This window comes from Equus przewalskii, chromosome 15 (assembly GCF_037783145.1).
Source record: "Equus przewalskii isolate Varuska chromosome 15, EquPr2, whole genome shotgun sequence".
NCBI lineage: Eukaryota > Metazoa > Chordata > Mammalia > Perissodactyla > Equidae > Equus > Equus przewalskii.
Genome location: NC_091845.1, coordinates 36,410,852 through 36,436,113, shown reverse-complemented (window position 1 = coordinate 36,436,113; position 25,262 = coordinate 36,410,852). Strand labels below are relative to the sequence as shown.

At 56.8% G+C, this 25,262-nt stretch overlaps 2 protein-coding genes across 9 annotated transcripts; both read right to left on the bottom strand.

The window, feature by feature from the left end:
* Window positions 1-3,623: 3,623 nt before the first annotated feature.
* ITIH4 (inter-alpha-trypsin inhibitor heavy chain 4) lies at window positions 3,624-22,203 on the bottom strand. Of its 8 annotated transcripts, none has more exons than XR_011526931.1 (25): window positions 21,998-22,203; window positions 19,575-19,686; window positions 17,959-18,119; window positions 17,383-17,463; window positions 15,776-15,880; window positions 15,487-15,649; window positions 15,245-15,355; window positions 14,604-14,732; window positions 13,836-13,952; window positions 13,394-13,562; window positions 13,167-13,292; window positions 12,800-12,981; window positions 12,519-12,704; window positions 10,190-10,329; window positions 9,784-9,938; window positions 9,468-9,494; window positions 9,131-9,184; window positions 8,564-8,680; window positions 8,023-8,073; window positions 7,783-7,812; window positions 7,578-7,694; window positions 6,303-6,884; window positions 4,538-4,692; window positions 4,305-4,401; window positions 3,624-3,845 (listed from the first exon to the last, which is right to left on the bottom strand). XR_011526931.1 is itself a non-coding variant. In XM_070575001.1 (25 exons), exons 1-25 carry the CDS (start codon window positions 22,201-22,203, stop codon window positions 3,776-3,778), a joined length of 3,036 nt encoding a protein of 1,011 aa, XP_070431102.1. In that variant the 3' UTR covers window positions 3,624-3,775. The 8 variants fall into 8 exon arrangements, 6 of the variants coding, with proteins under 6 accessions (XP_070431102.1, XP_008511354.1, XP_070431103.1 ...); XM_070575001.1 differs by having other exon boundaries at window positions 6,303-6,477; XR_011526932.1 differs by lacking the exon at window positions 17,383-17,463.
* Window positions 22,037-24,590, bottom strand: MUSTN1 (musculoskeletal, embryonic nuclear protein 1). The gene is made up of 3 exons (XM_008513131.2): window positions 23,785-24,590; window positions 22,550-22,682; window positions 22,037-22,349 (listed from the first exon to the last, which is right to left on the bottom strand). The coding sequence occupies exons 1-3, from the start codon at window positions 23,791-23,793 to the stop codon at window positions 22,243-22,245; spliced, it is 249 nt and encodes an 82-aa protein (XP_008511353.1). The 5' UTR covers window positions 23,794-24,590; the 3' UTR covers window positions 22,037-22,242.
* Window positions 24,591-25,262: the final 672 nt, after the last annotated feature.

Below are 25,262 nucleotides of genomic sequence, written 5' to 3'. Positions count from 1 at the left end.
CGTCGCAGCCTCTGCATGCCTCTACAAACTCCTGCTCCTGGGAACAGGCAGCTAGGACAAAGGAGGGGCGGGCTCCTAGGAAGGCGACTTCCTGGGCTTCTCCACTGAAGTGGCTAAAAGTGTTGGTTGGGGTGGCATTTTGAGATGTCAAATGTATGAGGGTTGGGGAAGAGAAAAACGAAGAATTGACTCTGAAGCAAAGAGGCTCTGAGAAGTTGGGAAGGGCTGAGTGCATTTCAGAGTCCAGGAGGGTCATAAGAAAAGTCAGGGGTCATGCCTCAGGAGCTTCTTTCAGAACCTTCAGGCCTGAAGAGACTTCCATCACTGAGAAGCAGAGGGTTCCAGGCCAGACACAGCCTGCAGCTAATTGTGGATGTCACTCATCCCTATACCCCTCCAATCCTCTAGCCATCCACTCACCCACTCATGCATCCATCCACCCACCCATCCACCCACCCACCATCCGTATATCCACCAACATCCAACCATTCAGCAGATAAACCCAACATTCTGGGCCAGGATTTGGGGGTGCACAGCTGAGTACCCCAGTACCTGTTTGCATGACTGCCCCAAATTTGCCTTCAGCTGGGCTGGGGATCCATGGATTCCCCTGCAGTCACACCTCATGGTGATCACCTGCTCCACCTCCACAGTAAGTTCTGGGTGGCATGGAGGGTCAGCCAGGGGTTCCCGGAGAAGGGGCTCTGAGAGCTCTCAGCCCGGCCAACCCTCTTTCACCCGGACAACAGCAACTGCCCCTTCCTGGGACTCCCTGCTTCCAGAGGGAGATGTTGCAGAGCAAAACTCACCACTCCCTGACCAAACCCTATAGTGACATCTCCTACCCATTGCTCTTGGGACAAAGACAAAAGTCCTTCCTATGGCCTCTCCAACTTCATCAACGCCGCACACCAGCTGCTTCCGCTCCCTCTCTGGGTTCCAGACAAACAGTCCACTTCCAGTTCTACTGACATAAGCCCTCCTGCCCTGGATGCTTTGCCTCTGCTGCTCTCTCTGCCTGAGGGGCTAGGGCATGCTAGGCGGAGGGTATCCCGTTGGAGGAAGCAGTGGGCGCCTTTGCTTGATGACAGAGCAGGGGACACAAGAGCAGGGGCTAGAGGAGTTTGGAGTTAGATTAGGAAAGGTCACCAATGCCATTGGGGGTGGGGATGGGATCTGGCCAAGGGTAGCGAGCACATTCTCCTACCTCCCACTCCAGGGGCCACTCTGCCCGAGCCAGGCTAGAGTTTCCCAGGGCCCACGCTGGCCTGGGGGCCTGGAGAGGGTATTGGGGAGGGCTGTCCTGGAGGAAATGCCTGTCATCAGGGGAGACCCCCAGTGGCTATGAGAGGCTACTGGTGGACTGGTGGCTGCTAGTGGTCTAGGGAGCGGGCCACCTAAGATGCTCCAGAGCGAACGAGGCAGGCGTCCTGGCTGGGCTGGCAAAAAGGGCCCAGGCCTGGGAAGGGACACCACAAAGTGGACAGGCCCTGTCACCCATTCAGTCCCAGCTTGGCTGAGGAACCATGGAGCTTTAAACCAGACGCCTTCAGGTCAGTTTTCATGTGCATGAGAAGGGGAGAAAGATCCCGCCGGATGGAGGATGTGAAGAGGCATCATCGCCGTGGTTTTTGGTCCTCCTGAGGTGTCTGTTTTTGCCCTGCTGCTCCAGCTGGCAGCCAAGCCCAGTGGGTTGGAAGAAAGGCAGGAGGAGGTTCCCAGTCAAGATTCTGCCTCTTCCCCCCAACACAGAGTCAGCAAGGCCCTCCATGCAGGCAAAAACCAGGCAGACTCTATCCTCTCCCCACATTACCCTGGCTGCGCCTGTCCCTCCCTACAACCTCTGATGCTCCCCCCACTTTCAGGATAGAAGCCATGCTCTATGGCACGTGTACACAGCCAGTGCCAGCTTGGTCCTGCTTCTCCACCTCTCCAGCATCCCTTTCCACCTCACCCTACAGCTCTGCTTTCCTTCACCTTCCTTGAACTCTATGCCAGGTTCAGCGTCCTCATTCTAGGCCTGGTGTCCTTGCCTTCCTTTTCCATTGGACTAGCTTCTCTTTATTCTTCAAAACTCAACCCCAACCATGCCACTTCCAGGAAGTCTTCCCTGATATTCCCTAGGTTGGGCAAGATGTCTCACTTCCGGCTTCTTGTGGCACCTAGTCATCTTCTACGTGGTAGCTGTCACAATACGCACTGTGTCTGTCATGGTGCCAAACATAACTGCAGCACTTGGCCCTGGGCCTGGCCCAAGTAGGAGCTAGAAAGCAGTCAGTGAACAAAACAGTGAAGGGTGTGAACTACTTTCAACTGTTCAGAGAGGACACCTGGCCTGCAGGCACTGGCTGGGCCAGAATATCACCCACAACGCCTCTGCTGTTGCAGTTTCGACAGCCCAGCCCAGATGGCGGTGTCCCAGGGGGCTGAGCTTGGAGTGGGCACCCTGTTTCATCCCCGGTGTGTCAGGGCTAGCCCCACAGCAGTCTGATGGAGCCCCGAGGCTGCTCCCTTGTCTTGCAGAGCTAGGGCCTGAGCTCTTCTGAGAGACCTTCACAAAGTGTCTCAGCCTGAGACCCCCATTCCCAACCAGGCTTGATGGAGAGCAGCAGGCAGGAGAGAGCTCCTGTGTATTTGGCAATCCTGCCACTGGAGAGGCTTCTCCTCCTACCCTCCTAGAAAGGCTCCCTCAGCAAACACCCGTATAGCTCAAGAGCTGGGAGAAGAATGTTTTCCCTGATGATCTGGTTTGCTTCCTCTTAACAAGCAACTAGCTCATTTTCTGCTTTATTCCGGCTGCCAGGGAGCTCAGAGCAAAGCTTTGTGCTGCTGCAGCTTCCTACCCTCTGATTTAACTTTCCTCCTGCACGGCTCTTTTCTCTTGTTCTCACACCTGTGGTTTTGGGTTTATTCTATTTTTATTTGTAAGCCAAAGACTTGTGGCATTTTTTATAAGTAGGTGGAGTAATTATACATTTTTTTAAAGTATGCTTTGCCTCTGCAGGAATTGGGTGGATCTTGGGGGTGCCTAACCCTAGGGCACGGGCAGGAGACTAGACCTCAACAGCTCAGGACTTAGACGTGCGGGCCTGGATCACCCCCGTGAGACTGGGGGCTCCTAGGAACAGACCCTTGCTTCCCTCCTGGGATAGGGGCCTCCTCACTGTCTTCTTTTTCTTCCAATGCTGCTTCTTTACCAGGTGGTGAGCAGACAGGCCCGTTCCTGAGCACAGGTGTGAAAATCAAATTGTGTCATGTGAATCCCATTGCAAAGGGGCCCAAAAGCTTGCTGAGAACATTGGAGAGTTGGCCTGTAAAGAACTTCTACTCAGATCCTTCTTTTTTTTCCCACTCCAAACTAATTTCCATGAACCAGTGACCACAAAGTAGACCGAACCTCTGATCCCAGAGAATGTTCTTTTAAATGGGTGATTTAATCTCTCTGAACCTTAGTTACCTGCTTGTAAAATGAAGGGGCTGGCCTGCAAGCTCTCCCCGAGCCTCAATGGCCACAGGCCTTTGAGGACCAACAGTGGAAGATTATGTCACACGACGCTAAGTGTCCAGGATGTGATTCTGAGGCCCTGGGATTTGTCCAGAAAGAACCAGAGATGCCCACTCCCTGGGCTCACACATCTTTCTTTATTTGTAATGAGTGGAAGTACCCCTCCCCATCACAGTCCAGGACCCACAGGTAGCCCTGTGGTCACAGGGTGGCAGCCGTCTGCACACGGTGGGGTGGCATCGGGGATGGGCATAACTCCTCCCATCAGAACTACAGCTCCACAGACCAGCAGGAAATCTCTCTTCCCGGGAGCCCCTCTTGGTAATCCAGCTTGAGCTCTCTGGGATGAATAGATGGACAGACAGACAGACAAGTGGTTAGCAAATCTCAGGTGTGGTGGGAAGAGAGGGAGACAGCTGGGGATAGGAACATGGAGGGTGGAGAGTCTCGAGGCCTCTTTGAATTCCCTCCAGCACAGGCTGACACGGCCTGGTCACCCAAGGGGACCCAGTTGCGTGTGGTCGCCAGGGTCCAGGGCTCTGAGAATTCAGGGGGAGTTTCCTACTGCCCCCAACCCACCCTAATGCTCTCTGGGCCGCTGTGTTTTCTGTGAGTCTGAGTTGACCGTCCTTTACGGGGTCACTGAGAGCTGGTTCAGCCATGTCTAAGGCATCAACCTTTCACCTGACTCTTCCTAGCTCCTGGTGAAGGACAGAGGATTGGGGGCCCCAAAGTCCAGCTCCCAGCCTCCTGGCCCCCAACCATGGCTGCGCTTAGCGGCCTGCTTGCACTGAGTCACCTGGTGGCAGGGTGGTCATGCCCCTGAACCCTCAGTGTGCGCTTGTTGTCATCTGCTGCTGCAGGCGGACCCCAAAGCACGTCCTGGTAAAACTGGCCTGAGGTACAAAGGGCAGGTCAGTGAGGGAAAAAGACAGAGGGAGGCTGGGAGACACACAGAGGTGAGGGGCACTGCCTGTTCACAGGCAGAGGTGGTTTCTGAGGATGCCCTGAGCCCGGCCATGGACAGCATACCAAGGGCCCCACCAACGTGGCTGGAGAAGCGGTCAGTGTCCTGCAGAAGGAGCCGGAGCCCCTTCCCAGGGCCATCCCAGGACAGCAGGCCGATGGTCACTTTGTCTGGGCTGGTGAGCAGCAGGAGCCCTGCGCTATCCATGGTCATCTTGAGGCTGTGGAGAGACCAGCGTCCTGAGCAGGAAGGGAGGCCTGCGTGGGACCTCAGCAGGTGGGGTGGGAGTGGTGAGGCCTGCCCTCTTGTCATCAGGCACTCCTACTGTAGTCTCGGATGGGAGTCCATAAACCTTCCGGGCTTCAGTTTCCTCATTGATCAACTGGGACCAACGGTAACTTGATGATGTCTGGTGATCCCAACGTTATTTATAAGATAAAATAATGGTTCCCTCCTCTCTGGTTTTCTTGGATTTGGTTTCTAATGGTTTCTAGATTTAGGGGCTCTGACACCTTCACTCTGTCCCTTTTGCTTTGAGGCCAGTGCCACGTCCTTTTGATGATTAGTGTTAAATTGTGTGTCTTAGTGCTGAGAAGGGCAAGTCCCTTCTCATTCCATCCTCTCCTTTTTTACTTAAAATAATCTGAAATTCTTACCTTTTTGGTTTTCTTAGGAATGTTAGGAGCCTTCGAGTATGTTGAATAAGACCCTGATGTTACTCTGAGGTTATTGTAAAAGGAATTGTTCTAAACGTACACTGTCCTCAATTCAACGTAAAAGAAGTGGTCTGTTTATGTGTATCTTCCATAGCTCGGGAAAGTATGTGGACTCTGCATCGCTACAATCAATAGGAAGACTTGATTCCATCTTCTAGTGTGTTCATCCAAGGCAGAGGGATGCTCTGGATCTTTGTGCCTTCATCGGATAACAGGGAACTTTAGGACCTTCTGTAAAACCGAGAGGTTCTGGGGGAGCCCTCGGATTGCTGGCTGTGCACTCACTTGTCGTGTGAACCTGTCTCTGCTGAGGGGCTCAGGGAGAGGGAACACACAGGCTCTCTACACTCGGCACAGGCTTGGGGCTCAGGGGGCACTGCTCAGGGAAGGCCAGGGTCCTTGGCCTCTCTCCCAGGCCGCTTGTGACTCCCAGAGCTGGAGAGCTGCCTCTGGAAGGCTCTATGGTGGGGCAGCTCCGTCCAGAAGAGGTCGCCTTCCACCCCCATTACCCACCAGCTGCCTGGTATTTGATGCCAGTTGCACTTATCTCTTAGCAGAGTTAAAGAGTGTGCTGAGGGTAACATTCGTAACCTTCTCTGGTGGACAACGCTCTCCAGCTTCTCGTCATTGTCATCCTTACCTCACCTCGTAGAGAGCGCTGCCTTCTGGTGTGCCCAGAGGGCACCTCATTGTCTACAGGGCAAAATGCTCTTCAACCACATTCTCTCACTTGATCTGGCCCCTCGGCCCTCTGACTCAGGGCTGGGATGGTTATCCCTAGCTATGAGTGAGGAAACTGAGGCTCAGAGGGGCTAAGCGGCCTGCCCAGGGTCACACAGGATTAGCAGCAGAGCTAGCTCCTGACCACAGGTTTCCCTGCATGAGATAGTGACCTGGGTTAGGTGTGAGGGCAGCCAGGTCCCCAAAGTCACCTTGGTGCCCTCAAGAGTAGGAGGGACATGGTGCAGGTGCCCCTCCTGTGGGTACAGCCCAGTGCAGAGGACTCATGCCTAGCCACTCCACACTCAGGCCTGGGGCCTCAGGTCACCTGTCAGCGCTGTCACCAGCTGATGCAGCCTGAGAGGTCACTGCTGGCACACAGCCTGGGGCTTACCCAGGTATCACTGAGAACAGTGTTTCCTTCCACTTGTGCGCAGTGCTTCTTCGGTTCCGAGTCACCACCACGTGCTCAGGGGATGCGCGGACCTGCAGCTGGGGGTTCTTGAAGGTCACCTCGATCCATGCGAACTGGGCCTTCTCTGTCTCGTACTGCCCAGTCACCTCAACTCCTGAGAGGGCCGGGAGCAGGGAGGTCAAAGCTGTGGGCCCAGCTGAGCACTGGCCTGAGCAGGAGGTCCTCCCTGATTACATCCCCAGAACCATTCTTCATCAGCTCATGTCCTCAATCCCCCTTCCCAGCATTCCCTCACACTGGGGCCTGTTGCCACAATCTTTCCGCTCATCCCTCGGTTTCCTATGGAAGGTCCCCCGAATCTGCAGTTACCGCCACCTTCAGATGAGCCCTCCAAGAAGGGAGATCTTGTCTGAAGTCAATAAATGTTCATAAGGGCCCTGTAGTATGTCTGGCCCTGATACAGGTGGCAAGGCCAAGAGCAAAATGGAAAATCAGTGGTCCCCACCCTCAGGAAGCGAACAGATTCCCAGCCTGGTGTGATGCAGCGGAGACCGTGTGGATCTGGGAGGAATGAGGAAGCCGTAGATGTTCGTTGACTCCAAGTGGCTCTGCGGGTGTGTGTGTGTGAGCAGCCCTGAGTGCTGTGCGTCCCCATGTCTGACCTGCAATCTCAGCTCAACTAGGAAGATCCTTCTGGGGTTGAGGGACAGGTATGGCCAGCACACCTACTTCCTCCACACCCTGTAAAGTCCCACCAGCATCTTTTGGGGCTCTGCGTTTCTGCCTACCCCCTCCTCTGCCTAGTGGACCCCACTCGTGTACCAAAGCCTAGTCACTATCATATGACCCTGTGTAGCCAACCCTGACCCTCAGAAAGCTCCTCCGGGCTCATTTCCATGTCACTTGGGGCACTGACTATAAGCCACTATGCTTATCTGTGCCTATGTCTGTCCCCCGACCCCTGAAGTACGGCAGTGCCTTGGGGCAAGCCCACATCTGGTCACCCTGGAGTGCCTGGGCCACCCCAGCCTGCATATGTGTTGCTCAGTGGGAGGTCTATGGAGTAGATACATGAGTGCAAGTGTCAGTGCTCGGGAGCGTGCCCATGCCATGATCTGGGACAGGCCTGCACAGGACAAGGTCTGCCCATGTGTCTCTGTGGGCAGTTGTCCCTTCATTGTCTCCAGGGTAGTAAGTTGGGGCTGAGAGGTGTCTGGGTCTCTCGGGGTAGATGACTGGGTGTGCACCTCTCACCTTGGTCAGGGTCTGAGAGCAGCTTCATCAGCCCCTGAGAGCGCTTGATGTCCACACAGAGCCAGTCCACGCTTTGCCCAGGCAGCGGCAGGATGACAGGAGGAGCCTGGATGGGGGCTGGGACAGCAGGTGTGGTTCCCACGGCAGGTGGAGCATGCTAGGGGGCGAGGACGGGGAGTGGGGCTAAGGAGGGCTGGCAATTTACCTGGGGGTGGGGCTGCCATGATGATTGTTTCTGAAAGAAAAAAAGTCTGGGTTTAGGCAGCCCATCCCTGGGGGGCCGTGAGGGATGGGGTAGTACGCGGATGTGGCCAAGGCTCTCTTTCCACTTCAACATTGAGAAACCTATGCGACAGGTTCCTAGAGATCCCGGGGTCTCTCCCTTCCCAGGGTCTCCCTACTATAGGGCTAGAGTCTACTGCAGGGGCTTTGGCCTGGGAGGCACCTTTGGTTCTTAAATCCATGTCATGAAACACTCCCTCAGGAACCGGTGGGGCTGAGGGCGCCGACGCAGGCATTAGTGCAGGAACAGCCGGAAACAGAAGGGGAGAAGGCAGTCAGGATTCAGAGCAATCAGCTCGCCTTCCAGCCATCGCTGCCACCCGCCACCCACCACACTCCAGCCCCACAACCCCTGCCACATATACACCCAATCTAGAAGAACCTTTGCAAAGAGGTTTTCAAACTGAAGAGAATGCTATTAGGGAAAAGGCTGAGGAGACAGGGTCCAAATTGCCTCTGCAGCTGCATCTGAGTCCAGATTAGGGCTCGGAAACAGCTCAAGGGACCACTGTTGGCTTTGGGCCAGCCTCCAGAGCGTAATGAACCTGATTCCGTGAAGATGAAGGCCACGTCACTGGATGACATGCCCCACAGCAGCCTCCCTGGTCCGCACGTGCTTGGTGCTTCATTTCATCCAACTCTGCGGGCAGGTTTGATTATCACCTTGAGGAAACTAGTCTCTAGAGGGTCAGAAAGCAGCTTACCTAAGCTGATGTCTGGTAGCAGCATATGGTCGGGTAGAAAAGGACCACGAGGAGGGTGAAGAGGGCCGGGCGGTCCGAATCTCCTTTGGAAGCTGGATAGCCTCTCAGAAGTCCCAGCTTTGGAAAAGTTGACACATGCGGTGTTCTCTCAAACAGTGTCATGTGTCCGCACAGCCAGGGCTCTGGGACCCACCCCAGGAGAGGGCTGTGGGGAGGGCAGGTGGCTCCCCTCCCCACACCCGTCACCCTGGGAGCCCCTCCCTCCACAGCTGGGAGAAATTCGAGGCTGGAACAATGGACTCTTCTTGAACTCCTCTCCACTGGGATGTCAGGTCTCCCACTCAGCAGTGCCCCTCAAACTACCCTGTCCTCTCAAGCCTCTTCTTTCAGTAAGGACACGGTCTGTACAGTGCCTCTTAATAGACACACTGGAACTTGAGTCCCAGCCCTGCGACCAGCCAGGTGAGCCAAGTAAGTCGCTCCCCCTCAGCCAGGGCAGAGCCAGACTGTGGCCGGGGTCAAGGTTCTGGCTACCTCCCCTCCCCCTCCCCTCTCCTCCTTTGCTACCTGTTATTCTGGACCTTCCGTCTCCCGTGGAATGAGATCTGAAGAATGACTGACCTGGAAAGCAGAGAGATGTGGGTTTGCTTCTTGGATGCACTTTTCTGGGGCTCCCAGCTAGATGGGGACAGTGTTCCCAGTGCCCAGGACTGGGCCTGAGTGGTAGCCAATAACTGAATGAACAGGTGACTAAATGCACCAGTGTGCTTGGGCAGACGATGCTCCCTCCTGGCAGCTGGGCTGAGCTGGAGAGGCCCTAGCGAGCGACCTCGTGGGGCTGGTGTCCTATGCTGTGTCGGCCAACTGTCACCCAGGCCAGCCTTTAAGGGTGTTAGGACCTTACCTACGTGGATGTTCCTGTGTCTGTTTTCTGGATAAAACAAAAAGAGAGAGTGAGAGATACACTCAGGGTATCTGATAAATTTGAATGCTTATACCTAACCTTGCTCTCAACCCCAGCACCACACAGGTGTAGTGAACACCGGGGTCAGGAGACCTGGCCTCAGGTTCCTCACCAATGAAATGGGGTGAGTCTCCCGGGGTTCCTGGGAGTCTGTGGGGGGCAGGGATGGAGTCTTGGTGGGGATGCGGAGGCACGGGGCAGAACACTGGGTCAAAACCCTGCTGCCAAAGAGGCTGGGATCCCACCTCACACCCACCGTTTTCCATGGGCTTCTCAGCAACTCGAGACTCCTCTTGACCTTCAGGCTTGGTGACCACCATGGATGTGAGTGGGGTGACAAAGCTGTAGTTGAGTGACAAGCTCAGAGCTCGGGTCTCTAGGGCCTGTTTTTCAGAATCTGATGCAGAAACTCTGCAGATTGAGGACACAGAAGCTCAGCAGGTCCCTGGATGCCTAATCAGATTCCCTCTCCCTTCCAGACCCTTCCGGGGGGTTCCTGCTCGGGGAGTCTGGAACTCAGACACAATACTACAACCCCTTCTCTCCATGCCTGGGAGATGCCCCCATGCCCGCTACATCTACCCACCCAGTGAAGAGCTTGGGGAGGCGCTGAGGCCATGTGTGGCCACCCCAGCGGGCCCTCAAGGGTATGGGCCACTCACGCTCGCTCCAGCAGTTGCTGGATGGTCAGGTATGCCCAGAGTCTCTCCATGAAGCTATGGAAGATATACTTGGGGCTCCGGAACTCCTCTTCCTTCTCGGCCACGCTGGCCTCCGTTTGGAAGGTGATGTTCTGCAGGTGCTGGGAAGAGGGGCCCAGCCAGGGCAGGAGCAGTGAGAGGGGGACATCCGCACCCGGCCTGGTGCTTCGAGCACTTCCCTGAGAAACCTGTTGGGGCTGGCACAGCTCTGGTGCATTGTCTGCAAGGACTGCCCTTCTTTGAGTAGAGTGGAGGCAGGGAGGGAGTTTAGGGCTGTGAGGTGCTCAGTGACAGAGCCTCCAAGGATGAGAAGGAGGAGGAGATAAAAGCTAGGACACTACCCCAGGGGCAGCACGCAGGCGCAGAGCCAGGGGCCCAGGGCAGACCGACCCTTTGGGAGGCAGGGAGTGAGGATGGCCTCTGAACCCCAGGCCGGGGGAGAAATAGCAGCAGGAGGGACGCCAAGTGCAGTGTGGAACAGAGAGGGTCCCAGACAGAGCCCACTCTCACCCCAAAGACGGAGACTCGGGACAGAGAGGCAGGAGCCTTTCCCAGCAGGCAGTGCCAGAGTCAAGAAGAGAACTCAGGGGTCGTGGCCTTGATGGGGTCTGGAGCCCCGTCCACCCCAGCAAGCTGTCTCCTGCCCAAGCTGGTGCCCTCTGCTGGGACTCGGCACTGAGGGATGGTGACAGCGAGGTGTGTGCCAAGCTCTGGGTGGACTGCCACTTCCTGCCCCAGTGGGAGTCCTTCTTGTCTTGGGCTGACCTGGCCCAGCCTGGGAAACGGGGTCTGGGGAGAGAGGAACCCCAGCCCTCTCACCACAACTCCCCACAGCAGCCAAAGACCTGTGCAGCGTGGATCCGATCCTGCCACCCCTGCTGGGGCCACCCTCTTCTGCCTCTCCCTCAGAGCCAGGCCTCCCGAAGCTTTGTCACATGCAGGCCACCTGCATGAAGTTTGCTCTCTCCACATGTACAGCTATGTGTTTGATGGTTTTCCTTAAATGAAATTTAAATTGACTAACACGCTCTACTTGGCCTTGTCCTAAGTAATCATACCTGTAAAATCTTAGGTCTGGGGTTTGAGTTTATTTTTCAGGACACACATTAAAATAAATACATAACTACTGAAACAAAGAGATGTTTGTTTGTGAACTACCCCGAGTCCCCTTGGGTTCCAGGCTTTGGGAATCCCCCGCCTCCAGGATATCATCAGCAGCTATCATGTATGGGGTGTTTACGCTGGCCCACATGTTGGTCCCCACAACAGCCTTACAAGTTGGTAAGGTGACTTATTCTCATTTTTACAGAGGAGGAAACTAAGGCACAGGGAGGTTAAGTGATCTGCCTCAGGTCTCACCTCTGGGAGGTGGCAGAGCTGAGCTTAAGGCCGGGCAGACTGGCACAGGTCATGCAATGCCTACCCTTCACTTGGCCACCCTTTCTGAGACGAGGCCCTGGGCCCTCTACCCACCTGCCTGGCTGCCCTGCCATTCTCCCCACACATGCTGCCCGCCAGCCACACAAGCCTGGAACATTCCTCCATCACTCCACCATCCGGCCTCTGCCACCTCCTACTTATCCCTCAATCTCAGCTAAGCTTTCTCCAGGAAGTCCTCCCTGACCCCCAGCCAGGTTGGGGCTACCAGTGCTGCTCTCCTGATTCCCTGGGTTTATCCTGTCAGGGACAGCCCAGCCTGCAGCTCTGTGTGTGACGATTTAGCCCCGCTGTCTCTCCTGTGAGGACCTCCCAGGGGTCCCTAGAGACGGAGCTGGCACAGAGCAGGTGCTGTTTCTCTTTGTGGAATGAGAGGCCTTCTTGTGGCACAGAGACACGGCACAAGAACAGGGCACCACGTGGTGAGTCGAGTCCTTGACCCGGCTGCAGCAGGGCGCAGGGCAAGATGCCCGCTCTGCCTGGACCTCAGTCTGCTCATCTGTCAAATGAGAGCAGCCCTCCCTGCCAGCAGCAACCTCAAAGGGCTGGTGCGAGGACGGAGGACGCCAGGCCCTGGTGCCCTTAGGAACAGCAGCCCCTCAGACTGACTGCTGAGCGTCCACCACGTGCCCGTACACGCAGGTGCCCTCAGGAGAATCAGGATGTTGTCTCATTGAATCTCCACCACGAGCCCACGCAGTGGGCGCTCATGTCATCCACAAGCGGCAGAGGGCACTTTGCAACTTGCTTGAGGTCAACCGGCTGGAGCCCACCAGGGCTGCGGTTTGAACCCAGCCCCTCTGGCTGCCTGTCCCAGCTGCCCTTCGTCTCCAGGATGGTTGGCCACACTCACCAGCTGCCCGCGGACTTTGGCTGAGAGCACATCAGGGCCCTTGTCCCGGAGCTTCCCAGCCACCACCATCTCAGAGCCCTTGAAGAGCAGCCGGAAGTTGTCCTGTGTGACCTCCTCCACAGCATTGCTCGGATACTCGAAGGCCACCTTCATCAGCAGTGGGTTGGCCACTTCTTGGTAGAAGTCCTGTAGGGTAGGGGGTGTCACGAGGCCGGGCTGGGGTCTCCATACCTCTCTGCACTGTCCCTCACTCACGCAGCCCACCAGGGGCGTGTGGGCACCTGGAGCTGCAGTGCGGAGTCCGAGTCCTCATAGATGCGCCGAGCCAGACCGCCGTTGTCCAGTGCCAGCTTCTCCAGGAAAGCGTAGCTGACGTGGAAGCCGAAGCCCAGGCAGAAGAGGCTGCACTGGCCGCTTATGGCTTCCTGCACGTTCTTCTGGATGTTCGCACGGTTGGTCTCCCCTGGACCCAGTGGTTTGGGAAGGGAGTGAGAAAACAGTGATTTACTCAATGGATGTTTCTGGAATCTCAGAGCCAGAGGGGCCTCAGGGACACCCTCCCTTCCCCAGGTCCCACAGCAAGCCAGGGTAGAGCCCCAGCTGCTTCCCTTGGGCAGTGTGCCCTGGAGGTGCTGGCAGTGCCCTCACCCACGGTGGGGTCGCCGTCGGTGAGCAGGATGATGAGTGAGACGCTCCCCGCGGGCAGCAGCTCCTGCTTGTTGGCTCTCTCCAGCAGCTGCACGGCCAACAGCACCGCATCGTTGATGTTGGTCCCTGTGGGGACACACACTCTCAGGATAGCTCCCAGTCAGATGCCCCAGGCTGCGCTCGGTGCCCCAGAAGCCCCCACCCTACAGGGCTGCACAGGCTCTCACCCCCCCGGGCCATGATGCCAGCAGCAAAGTTCCTGGCCTCTTTCATGTTCTCAGCTGAGGCTGGCACCAGCGATGGCTTCCACTGGGTTGCTTCCTCATTGAAGCAGACAAGGTTGAACTGGTCTTTGGGGCCGAGGTCGTCCACAATCTTAATTAGGGCTTCTCGAGTCTGGTCAGGGAGAGGGGAGACAAGGTGGGTGTCTCACTGGGCCCTCTTGGGGTCTCATGTGCTCTCAGGCTGGCCCTCCTAGGGCTTGCATCTGGAGTGGGGCCATGGCGAATGCTCTAAGGGCAGGACCTGCCCCATACTCTGACCAACTTTGACCCCTGGGAGGCCTCTACCCTGCAAGATGGAAGAGAGAGGGTCTGCTTGCTGGACGAGAGCTGATGGTGTGAGGTGTCTGGGAGTTTTGAGGGCCCCGGGTGAGCCCATGGACCCCACCTGCTGGATTTTCCTGCCCGCCATGGAGCCGCTCTGGTCAATGACAAAGATCACATTCTTGGGTATTGTAGGCAGGCCCTCAGGGGCAAAGTAGTGCACAAAGTAGCCATTCTCGATCTGCAACCGGAGGGAGACGAATCCGGGTGATGAGAGCACAGCCCTGCCCTGCCCCCAGTCAGCCTCCCCGCCGAATCCTTGGGGTCCTATGCTGTCTTCATTCCCGCCCCCTCCATCTCTGTCCCACTGCTAACTGCCCCAAATTTTAGGGCTCAATCCAGCCTGCTCTTGCCTTCCCCGCTCATGCATGACCCACGAAAACTCTACCCCACTTTACCTCCTATTTATTTTAGTGTTTGAGGAAACTTAAAAGGTTCAGATGTAAAAAACCCAAGATTCAGCAAAAGAATGAAAACTCCAAAAATATGGTCCATCGAAAGAGTAAAGGGGTAGCATAAGGATGCCAGAAACTACGTGAAAGACGATACTGCATATGAGCATCAAACTGAGCTGTGAGCCTCCTGGCAGCCAAGGTAACAAGGAAAACCCTGCAGGGCAGCTCTTCAGTAGAGACAGACCTTCTTTGCCTCCGAAAGGGAATCGTTTCAGGGACAATACAACTAAACTGCTTGCTTTCTGTCTGTGCTGTCCCTGCTGTATGCTAGTAAGTAGGGGTGGTTAGTTTGCCTTTTCTTCTAGAATACTCAGGCTCAGACTCTTGAGGGTAGATGGATTTCCCAGTTGCTCTGCTCTTGCCTGGAGCCCACGCACCTGAATGGAACCCCCAGAGACGGTCCTGTTCACATCATAGCGGACTATGAAGTTGCCATTCAGGACTGTGTCCTGCTGCTCTGGAGACTTCCGCTGCTGGGAGAGCGTTGGCTTGAATCGGATGTGAGCCTGGAGAAACGAGCGTGCTGAAGTTGGGAGGAGCAGCGAGGCCATGCCAACAACACCCCTCGCCCGTGTCTGAAGTGAGAATTCCAGGATGCAGCCTTGGGTCAAACTCCAGGGACCTCTGTCTCGGGCCGAGCTGTTGCTAGACTGCTTCCATACAGGGGAGGAGGTGTGAGGGTGAGTCCCCTGCTCCTGGAGCTACGCAAGCGGAGTCTGGCCTCAGGATGTGTACGATCCAGCCATCTTCTCCTCTCCACCTGGTCCTGGGACACTCACATCAGTCTCCTCTCCAAGTCCTTCTCCCCCAGTTTCAGGGGTCAAACCAGCACCTGCCATCCCTCTCTAGGCCTTGCCCTCCCCATCTGCCAAATGACAGCAGGGACACAGAGGCCTCAGAAGTCCCTCCAGCTGAGAGATTCTGCCTAACCGTCTCGATCTCTGGAAATCCAGGCTTATAGGGCTGGCCTGAAGACAGGCCCCTTGGTATCCTCACCCATCGACCGCAGCAGACCCACCTTGGTCATGTTCTGCGAGACGGTGAGGGCATCTGCCAGTTCGTTGGTCATGAAGGTGCTCTCTGTCTCCAGGAAGCTGATGCCCTGAGGCTCGAAAATGTGAATGTCCATCTGGAGGCAAGAAGTGGGTCACTGGGTCAGCCAGGAGCCGAGCCTGGGCCTCCCAGGAGGCGGAGGGGGAAGGAGGGGCTGCCCTCAGCAGAGCAGAGCAGGGGTCATCTAGGAGGCCTCCCGGGAGGTACCTGCAGGTGCTTGACCAGCTGTTTGGGCTGGACTTTCAGCAGCAGTTCGTACACGCCCAGACGCCGCTTGAGCAGCTCCTCGTACACCAGCTCAAAGGTGACCTTGGCCTCGGGAGCCACATTGACTGATACCTGGAACCGCTCCATGTTTCTCCCGGTGGCCCTGGGGGAGGAAGGCCTCAGGTCTGCCCTTCCAGGCCAGGCGGTATATGGCCCCTGGAGAAGGGGGAGCAGGGTTGAAGGGCAGAAGGCAGGGGCAGCCTCTGCCCCACCACCCCCTCCGGCTCACTTGACGAGGCCGGCACTCTCTCCCCTGGCCACGGCTGCACTGTACTCTTTCTGGGCTGCAACCTTCTCCTTGATGTTCCCTGGGTAGGTCACACCGTCGATGATCCTGGGGCAGGAGGACAGGGGTTGTGGAGAGCTCGGCGGGGGTGGCCCACTCCAGTCTCACCTCCTCCAGCGAGCCTCTCTGGGACTTGGTGTGCTTCTTTACAGAGTGACTCCTGAGCCCTCCCCCGTTTATTATGCACCTACTCTGCACAAGACTCTGTGTAGCACCAGGGTGAGGTAGGGGACCTCTGCAAGGCGTGCCCAGCCTCCACCCACCCTGAGGCATGCTGAGGGTTAGTAAACACGCATTTTACTGGACAGATGGCAGGGAGGTTGCAGAGGAGGCAGGGCTGAGCTAAGTCTTGGTCTCTCTTCTCCCTTCCAGTCTGGCCCCACATTCCAATGGCCCCTTCCACCTCACCGACTGTTCCCAGAGGAAGCAGTCAGTCACCAGCGAAAGCTTTCGGAGGCAGCCTGTGCCCAGCCCAGTGTCCAGCCCTGTGGGGCAGACGGAGGAGGAGGGAGATGCTGGGCTCCAGGCCAGTGGGAGACACAGGGCTGAAAGGCGCCAATCCCCCTCCCCCTGTGGCTGTCCCCTCTTCCCGTCAACAGAGGGCAGGGCCCTCTGCAGAGAAGGTGGCCTCTGGGGAAATAGGTTTTGGACAATTGGTGGGCAGGACTCCTATGGGCGTGGACACAATCCTAGTGGTTGTTCTTTGGGACTGAGAGAGAACTGCTTGGGCTGCTTGTCTGGAAGGAAAATGAGTGCTCCGGAATCTCCCTGTGGGTGGGGAGGGCATGGAAGTCAGACATGAGTCTGCTCTATCTGGGGTGGTGTGAAAGGGCAGGAGTGTCTAGGGTGGGTGGGGAGAGGGCAGCCAGGACATCAGGACTGAGTGTCCTTCCTCCCCACCTTTCTGACCTTCCCGGTCACACTTTCACACCGGGCTGGGGATAGGGCTGGGGCGTGGCCTGCAGGGCTCCTCCTCCCAGATGCCCACTTGGGGCTCCTGGCCAGGTCAGGGAGCAGGGCACCCTGCCCCCCGCTTCCCTATCTCATGCAGCAATAGGATCTGGGCCCAGAGAGGGGTGCCAGTCCTGGGCTCTCAGTAGATGCGATGGGCCTAGAACCTGGCAACCTGCTGGCCCTGGCACCCACGTGGGAGGCTGGGTGCAGCCTGTGATGCTCCTGCTGCAAGTTGGGCAGCACAGGCCCTTGCTCCGGGGTTAGGAAAAGTAGAAGCTGATGGGGCAGGGGGTGGCGGGTGGGAGTGGGCAGGGAGAGAAGGAGGAGCCAACCACAGAGATCTGGCCTCTACCGCAGTTTTTCAGAGGTCCCAGGGGACACTGGAGACCCCCACCTGAGAGATGCTTGCGCTCTGCCCCACCCATCTCTCTCCCTAAGTTTCTGGGATCAGCCTCAATCGCTGGTCTGTCCTCAATCACTGCCTCTCCTGTGGGGCCAGGAACAGACACAGAGTTCTCTTGCATTTAGCAAACATTGCAAAACTGAGTGAGGAAGGGACGGGGGAGGACAGTAGAGGACAAGGTTAGGATAGTCACCAGTTCACAGAGTCCACAGAAACCCCAGGAGCCTCCCAATGTGGCCTCTGATCCAGAGTAGAAATGCCCTCTGCAGTATCCCTGTCGGGAGCAGGGGGACTAGGTTGACTTAGAACTTCCTGTGGCAAGGAGCTCCCCCTCCTCAAGGCATCACTCCATTGTAGGGTAGCCCAGGGGTTAGAAAGTTTTCTGTATTCTGAGCTGGAATCTGCCTTTTGGTGACTCCCTCCTGCCTGGGCCTGCCCTCAGAATGTCTCAAGTCTGTCCTCCTCAAAGGCAAAGACACAATGCCACCGTCATTCTCCAGCTGCCACCTGGGCAGCACTGAGGATAACGGGTGGACGGATGGATGGATGGAAGGAGAGATGGAGGGAGGGATGGGGGGGATGGAAACACCTCTGAGAATGCATGTAGTTCCTGTGTTGCCTACAGGTGGAGCACAGACACCTAAGGCATACATCCTTGCATACCTCACATCAAGAAGAGGGCCTCTCTTCCTGATGGGGCACAGGAAGGATGATGTCACAGTGCTGGGTTGGGGAGCGAGGAGGAGGAAGAGGGCAGGAAGTCACCTACATGGAGAAGTTGGTGATGAAGGCTTTCTTAGGCAGCTCCATCTGGAAGGTGGCCTCCTGCACAGTCTCAGCCTTGTTGACCACCCGGCTGGTGACGACCGTGTGGGCAAATCGGGATGAGACCTTGGAGTCCACAGTGAGGCTGTAGATGTCGATGCCATTCTGGACAGCGAAGGAGGAGGGGGCGGGATTGTTTCAATGCCACCCCAGCGTGGGGCAACACTCTTCAAGAATGGGCCCTGACCTAGATCCCAGACCAATCCCTGGCCCCCAACCCGAACTGAGCCACTGCCCAGGCCTCAGGCTCAACCCCATGAGGCGTTTCATATGCAAAGCTTTGTCTCCCCTCTTAAGGCAGCTGTGTGCTTCATTCCCCATCTACAGTGCCACGGGGCAGGGACCACACGGGTCTTGTTCTGCGGGGTTCAAAGTGCCCTGCAGAAGCCCCAGTGTGCCTGGGAGGGGACTCTCACTTATCCTTCTAGCGGAGGAGGACACAGAAGGCCCTGGCAGGGTCAGGAAGCTTGTATGCAGTCTTAGCTCCGCCCAGTGAAAGGGCAGTGAACAAGTCCTTTGATTTCTGGCAACCTCGGCCTCCGTGGAAATTGGGGAAAATGGCTGCCACCAGTCTCCCACCAGGGGCCTACAGAGCGGGGAGAATTCGGAGGTAACGGGGGTCCAGTCGCTAGGAGCTGGGATGCTTCCTCTTTGCCCCGCTTTCCCTGCAGCCGCGGACCCTTCCCAGTTGCCTCATCCATCCCCCCAGGGCTCTCCCCCAGGCACATGTTCTTTGCCCCAAGGACTGCAGTCCCCAAAGGAGGACACACAGAGCCTTACACACCTCTTGCCTGCCTGCACATGGCACTCTTGTGTGCGCACCAGCCCTGTTAAGCAGCACAGTTAGCAGAGGTGTGTGACTGGCCCAGTGGGTTGTTTACACGTTAGGGTCTGCTCTGTGCCAGGCACTGTACAGTCACGTGCTGCATGACGCTTAGGTCAACGACGGACCGCATATATGATGGCGGTCCCATAAGATAAAATGAAGTCTAGGCGTGTGGTGGGCTACACCATCGAGGTTTGTGTAAGTACACTCAATGACGTTTACACAACGAAATTGCTTAACCATGCATTTCTCAGAATGTACCCTGTCGTTAAGTGACACACAACCGTACTAAGTACTTGACAGGTATTAGGTTTCATCTTCACAATAAACCTTCAAATAGGTTCTGCTATTACCCTGTCTTACAGATGTGGAAACTGAGACAGAGAAAGCATAAATCATTTCCTCCCAGTCACTTAGCCAGGGAGAGGTGGAGCTGGGCTCGTGAAGTCCATCCTCACCCACCCACCCACTGCTGGCCTTGAGCAGCCACTTGCTGAGCTGCATGTCTTCACCTGTGAGATGGGAATAATAGGATTGCCCCTTCTATTAAGTGGGAGAATATCCATAAGGCCCTCAGGGTGGGGCCTGGTGGATGGTCGGCACCATTTCTTTGCACACATTCTGATCTGTGCTTACATGCTTGCACACACAGAGGCTCTCCTCCACCCATTCACCAGCTCACACCACTCATGCTCAGGTGCACACACACACAGGCATCCAGGGACACCTGCTACCTTTAGGGCAGTGGTGGCCTGTAGGACAGCCAGCAGAGAGAGCAGGACCAGCATGATGCCGTAGCTGCAGACAGGGGTCTTCATTTTGGCTCCAGGGCCTGGCAGGCTGCTTCTGAAGTTGCGAGGAAGTGGGGAATGAATTAGTAACTTGCTCGCTGCCCCGCCCCTGCGGGGGCAGGTTCTGGGAAACTAGGATCTACAAGCCAAAAGCTGCAGTGGCCTCAGATAAACAGGCAAACTGTGAAATGTCCTGTGGACCTTGGCTGGGGACAGGAACACGTACCGAGGAAAGGCAGGCTCAGGTGGGAGCTGGGCATTGGCATCCCTTCTGAAAGGTCCAGAACCTTTCCAGGACACCAACACCCCTCACACCAGTCGTTCACCAACAAGCTCCCTAGAGCAGGGGGACACAACAGTGAACCAGCCCACTCTCCATAAGGCCAGCCTAGCAGCAGCAGAGGGATGGAGGGAAGAGGAGGGCCGGGGCAGCTTCCGGGAAGAAGGGTGCCTGAGGCCAGGAGAGTGTGACTGTGCAGTGGGGCCCTAAGGCACTCAACAGCCCTTGGGTGTCTGAATGGGGCAAGATCTGCTGGGGCCAAGGCAGGATGGACACGCCTCCTTTCTGGGGTGGGACGGGCTGGGCCCAGGAACACCTTCTCTCTCCTGGGGTCCCCATGAATCTAGCCAGGGCTCTCAATTCAGCTCCAGCAAGGCCCCCAAAACAAGACTAACTGAGAGCCATAAAGACGCCCACACCTTGTGGCCCAGAAGTCTCACGGGGGGATTTTATTGAGAGGAAAGCATGGAACAGAAGAAGAAGCACAGAGCTCCCCAAGGGGGTGATTCGGCTCAGTGCCAAGCACGTTCAGGTGGCCATGTGGAGGTCAGTCGTGCCAAGGGAGCCTGTGAACCACAGCTTGTGTGAGAAAGGGCAGAGGCTGCCCCATGAGCACATCCAGGCAGTGCCATTGTCATGAGCCTAGACCCATGGGAGGGCAGCCAAAAGGCCTGGGGTAGCATTACCAACTTTTTTCAATTTTCCTTTAATAAAGTTGAAATGCTGCTTTTATAACAAACAGCAATAGAGTGAACAATTATTGGGGGATCAGGATGCAGCTGGTGCTTGTGTCCTTGGTGGCTCGGGGAAGCCCAGTTCTTAGAGTCTGTGGCCACAGAACGGGTAAAGATGCTTCAGGAAAGTGTGGCAGGTGCCAAATGCTGGGTGGGGGAAGCACTTGGTAACAAGAGCCTGGGCGTGGGGGGTGGGGCAGCCACCTTAGGAGTCTACTCAGGGCCCTGGGGCAGTGACTGGCTTGCAGATGGCCGGAAAGGGGTCTCCTCCATCAGACCCAGGGGAAGGGCATTATAGACTTTGTAGCTGTGTCTGTGGCTGCAAGTAAATGTCCCCTTCCACAGCATGACTACAGCCAGAGCCTCATCTCTGTGCGCATCTAGACTGCTCGCCTGGGGCTCTGGATATGACTGGGCTGCATGGGGTGAGCGGGGCCTTCAGAAATCTGGGGGAAGAGTCTCCCCAAGGAGCCCAGTGAGCAGGCCCAGGCCCCGTCCCCACAGAAGGTCTGCTCCCTTGGGACACAGAGCACAGGCCTAGCCTGGAAACAGCTATATAAGGAGGCCAGGCTGGCCAGGAACGTGGGAAAGGCTCTGAGCAGCCAGCTCCACCTGCCCAGTGGACAGGCGGGGCATTGGCCCTGAGCCAGGCCCTGCCAGTCTGCCCTGGACCGTCTATGGTCTTGCTGTCACAGCTAGACAGGCCTCTGTAGTGCCCTGAATCTGACAGGTCTATGCACACAGTGGACACTGAGGCCTGAAGAGGAAAGAATTGCACACAAGCCAAGAACCTTGTGTTCCCGTGGCTCAGGCAGAGCTGGGGGAAGCTTGTTCGGAGTTTGGGAGAGGAGAGAATAGCTCAGGAAGCCGCCTGCCACTGGCCAGAGAGGCGGCTCGACCTGCCTGTCTTTGAGGGGACGCAAGCTGGCAAGGAGGCAGTATAAACAAGGGACAGGGGGAGGGGGGGCTGTGAGGTCTCTCAGTCCCGCAGAGCCTTGGGGTTCTTGGAAGCATCTCGACAGCTTCTGTGGAAGGCAGGGGATCAGGTGAGCCCCAGGCCACCACTTGCTTCACTCTGAGCAGTGAGTGTCACGGTGGTCTGTTTTATGTAATAGGCTTCAGCTCAACTCCCTTGTCAAATACAAGTGGAAACTGAGGCTCAGAAAAGGAGGAGAGATGGTTTGAAGTCACACAGAAGGTCAGTGCCAGGTCTCCATGTCCAAGGCTCTTTCTAGTATGTGGCAGTGACCATAATAGCACCTGCATTATCCTCTGGGACCCTTCTGAAAGCTGTGAAGGTTACAGAACATGCCCCATGCCCCCACCTCTCCCGTCCCTCCTTGTTTCCTCACTTAGTGGCCATGGCCAGTGACCAACCAACACCCTCCAAATGCTGGGGCCACATGGGCATCCTCTTTATTGGTGTTTCCCGGGTGCTGGTGCAGAGTCCCTGGGCTGAGGGGCCAGGGCTGTGGGAAAGGGGTGGCAGTCCCAAAAGCGGCAGGTGAGAAGATGGGTTCTGGCATAAAAAAAGAGTTCTTGAGAAAGGCTCCTGCATCTAGGTGTTGGCAGTGGCGAAGGGAGTGGCGTGCACTTCTCAGCCAAAGACACTCTTGGCGGGTCCGGCTTTGGGCTTCTCAAAGACGGTCTCAGTGCCAGTGCGGCTGCGGCTGAACACTGACGGGGCGGCAGAGCCTGCTTGCTCTGTGGGGAAGAGGTGTGGTCAGGGGCCCAGCCCGGCTTCCTAGGGAGGGAAGGCCCCCTTTGTGGGGAGTACCCCCCTGAGCCCAGGAGCTCTGGACTCTTAGAACTAAGGACCCACAGGACACTCCCACCCTGTCCCCCTCCTACTGACACACATCTGAGCCCCTCGCCCCCTACCTCCACTGCCTCAGAACACTTACCACACTCCCGCATGACCTGGTAGGTTTTAGACTTGATCTCTTGGTTCTTGGCCAGGTTCCCTCGGGCCCCCTTCAGGTCCTCCTCCTTCACAGGGGGGCGCTTCTTCTTGATGGGGGCTTCCTGAGCGCCAGCCTTGGAGAGCCCAGAGCCTCATCTTACAACCTGAGGCCTTGAGGCTGAGATCTCTTTCCCACCTGTGTGCCTTGGCCCTGAGACCCCTCTTCCCTGCTCACTGATCAAGCCAAGTCAAGGCTCCATTCCTCTTCCAGGAAGCCTTCCCGACTATGCTCCACTCCCGCCCCTACCAGTCTCTCTGCCCTTCTCCCACTGACTGGGAGCTCTGGGCCTGTGGTTGCTGTAGCCTCACAGTATCTGTCTGCCTGGCCACGTTCAGGTCTGGGCACAACAGGTGAAGGGGAAAGGGACTGGCTTTGAGGCTGAATTCCAAAGTCTTTGGTGAATTCCAAGACTTGCTCACTGGGTGGCAGGGGGTCCCTTAGGGATTGCCCATCTCCCCCCCAAATTGGCAGTATTTACCTTGTGTGTTTTGGGGTGGGAATGGGGCAGAGAAATCAGGTGCCCACGAAGTCAGAGTCCAAAGTCAGCACCCACCCATGGAGAAGGCAGCAAGGACAGCCTTCCCCTCAGCAGGCTGGTCTGTCTGTCCCTCCAGTGCCAGGGACATCCAGACCCCAACCCTCAGCCCCAGGTGCCTGTGAGTCTGAGGCCTTACTCCTTCCTAAGCACTGAGGGCAGGTGCGAGGACTCTCTGGCCCCTGAGCCTGGGCTGGTCTCCTGGGGCAACAGCCTACACCCCTGCACAGAGATACAGCCTGCTGGGGAGATACCTGGGCGTAGGGTTCCACACCTACAGAGCCAGCCTCACATGCACATGTACACACACACGGCTATAAACACATGCAACCCCACACACTGAGTCACATAAGAAGCTCCCTTACACACAAAGATGCATACAGAGATCTTGCAGTACCATACACATTTTCCCCACCCCTCCAATCAGGGAATACCACCAATCCCAAGCTAAACAGGGATTCCTCAGCGTAAGCTGGGCTTCTCCTCAGGGCTGGAGGTGTCCTCCTTGAGCCTCGGTGTCCCAGAGCTCCTGTGTTTATGCCTGGAGCTCAGCACAAGACACAGCTGCCAGAGATGACAGTGCCCAGTTCTCTACCTCGACCCCCTAGGCATCAACACAGCCGGAGCTCGGCCCTCCTACCTGGGACATGGTGGGTGCTGTGGGACAGTGGCTCCGACGGTGCCTCTCGGGCAGGCAGCAGCTGGAGGGAGATCTGAGCAGCGACCAGCCCTCTGGAGCTTATATAGTCGGCGTGCCTGTCCCGGGAAGTCACTCCCCCTCCTGCAACAGGCTCCCTGATGATTCACATCCACGCAGCCACTGGCTTCAGAGTTTATTCTTGGAGATGATAGGGACTCACTGAGCACGGCCGCCTGGGGGGCTGCAGCCCTGGTGAAGGCAGACAGCTGGGGAGACCCTCACCCTTGGGAACAGCTGCTCTATTTGCAGGCAGGAGGGGGTGGGACTGGCAGTTACTTGTGTGTTTGTGAATGTAGGCCCTGGAATGTGTGTGTGGCAGTCTCAGCTGTCCATCTGTGACAGTCCATCCCAGTGTAGGGAGTGTCCCTGACGAAAAGGAGGGCCCTGAGCCAGGCCGGACTGCTCTGAGCTTGTTTTCCTCTCTCTTCTATCCCTTCTCTGGATTCCAGAGGAAAGGGACCTTCCGTCCATGCACGGCAGCAGGGCAGAAGCTTCCTGCATTTGACGCTCAGGAGAGTCCTCTCACGGCGAGCTCAGGGGCCCGAACTGTGGACTCAGAGCACAGGGGCTGTCCTGGTTCACAGGTGGAGAAACTGAGGCCAAGGGAAGCCTGGGGGCTGCTCCATCTGAGTTTTTGCTGATGCCCCCATCCTCTGTCCGGCTCTCAGTGCAAGTTTAGCAAACGGATGAAGGAGGCAGGAAACCGCAGAGCCTGTGAGTTGAAGCTGCCGGAGGGCGCCTGGTCTGAGGACGTTTAGGTTGCTGAGAGAGGGTGAGTGAGAGTGAAGCCCGTTCCAGGAACTGAGCTTTGGAGAGAGGGACAGGCACAAGGGCTCCCCTGAAGGTCACTTAGTTCCCCTCTGCTGGCCCCTAATAGCCCACGTGGCAGGACTCTAGGCCTGGCGTGGGTGTGGGGAATGGATGTGGGTAGGATGTCAGGGCCTGGCCCGCTGGATCAGACGTACCCAAGCTCCTTGTCAGTTTGTGATGGAGATTATTTTTATCCTTGAAGGCTTCAGGCATACAGAACCCAACCAGGCACTGACATTTGGTTATCCCGAATGCCACTCCACTGCTGTCATACCTCAAACCCCACCCCAATCCCCCCTGCCCGGTCCTGGCCCCAGGAGGCCAACGTGAGGACTGCCAGGCTCCATCTGAGACAAGTGCTGACATGAGGAATGCCTTTGGACAGCGTGGGCACAAACCCAGGACTCTCAACAGGGGTCAAGAGGCACTGAGGGCAGGCCGGGGCTGTGAGGGCCCCGCTGTCAGCTCCTGGAGTGCTTCAGCAGGGCCCCCTCAGCTGGTTCTGCCCAGGGACACACCTCCCCTCCAGCCGTGTGGCCTCAGGGACAGGATGTGGGGTGTTCCCTCCTCACACTCCATCTTCTCAGCAACACTGGCTCCTGAGGGGG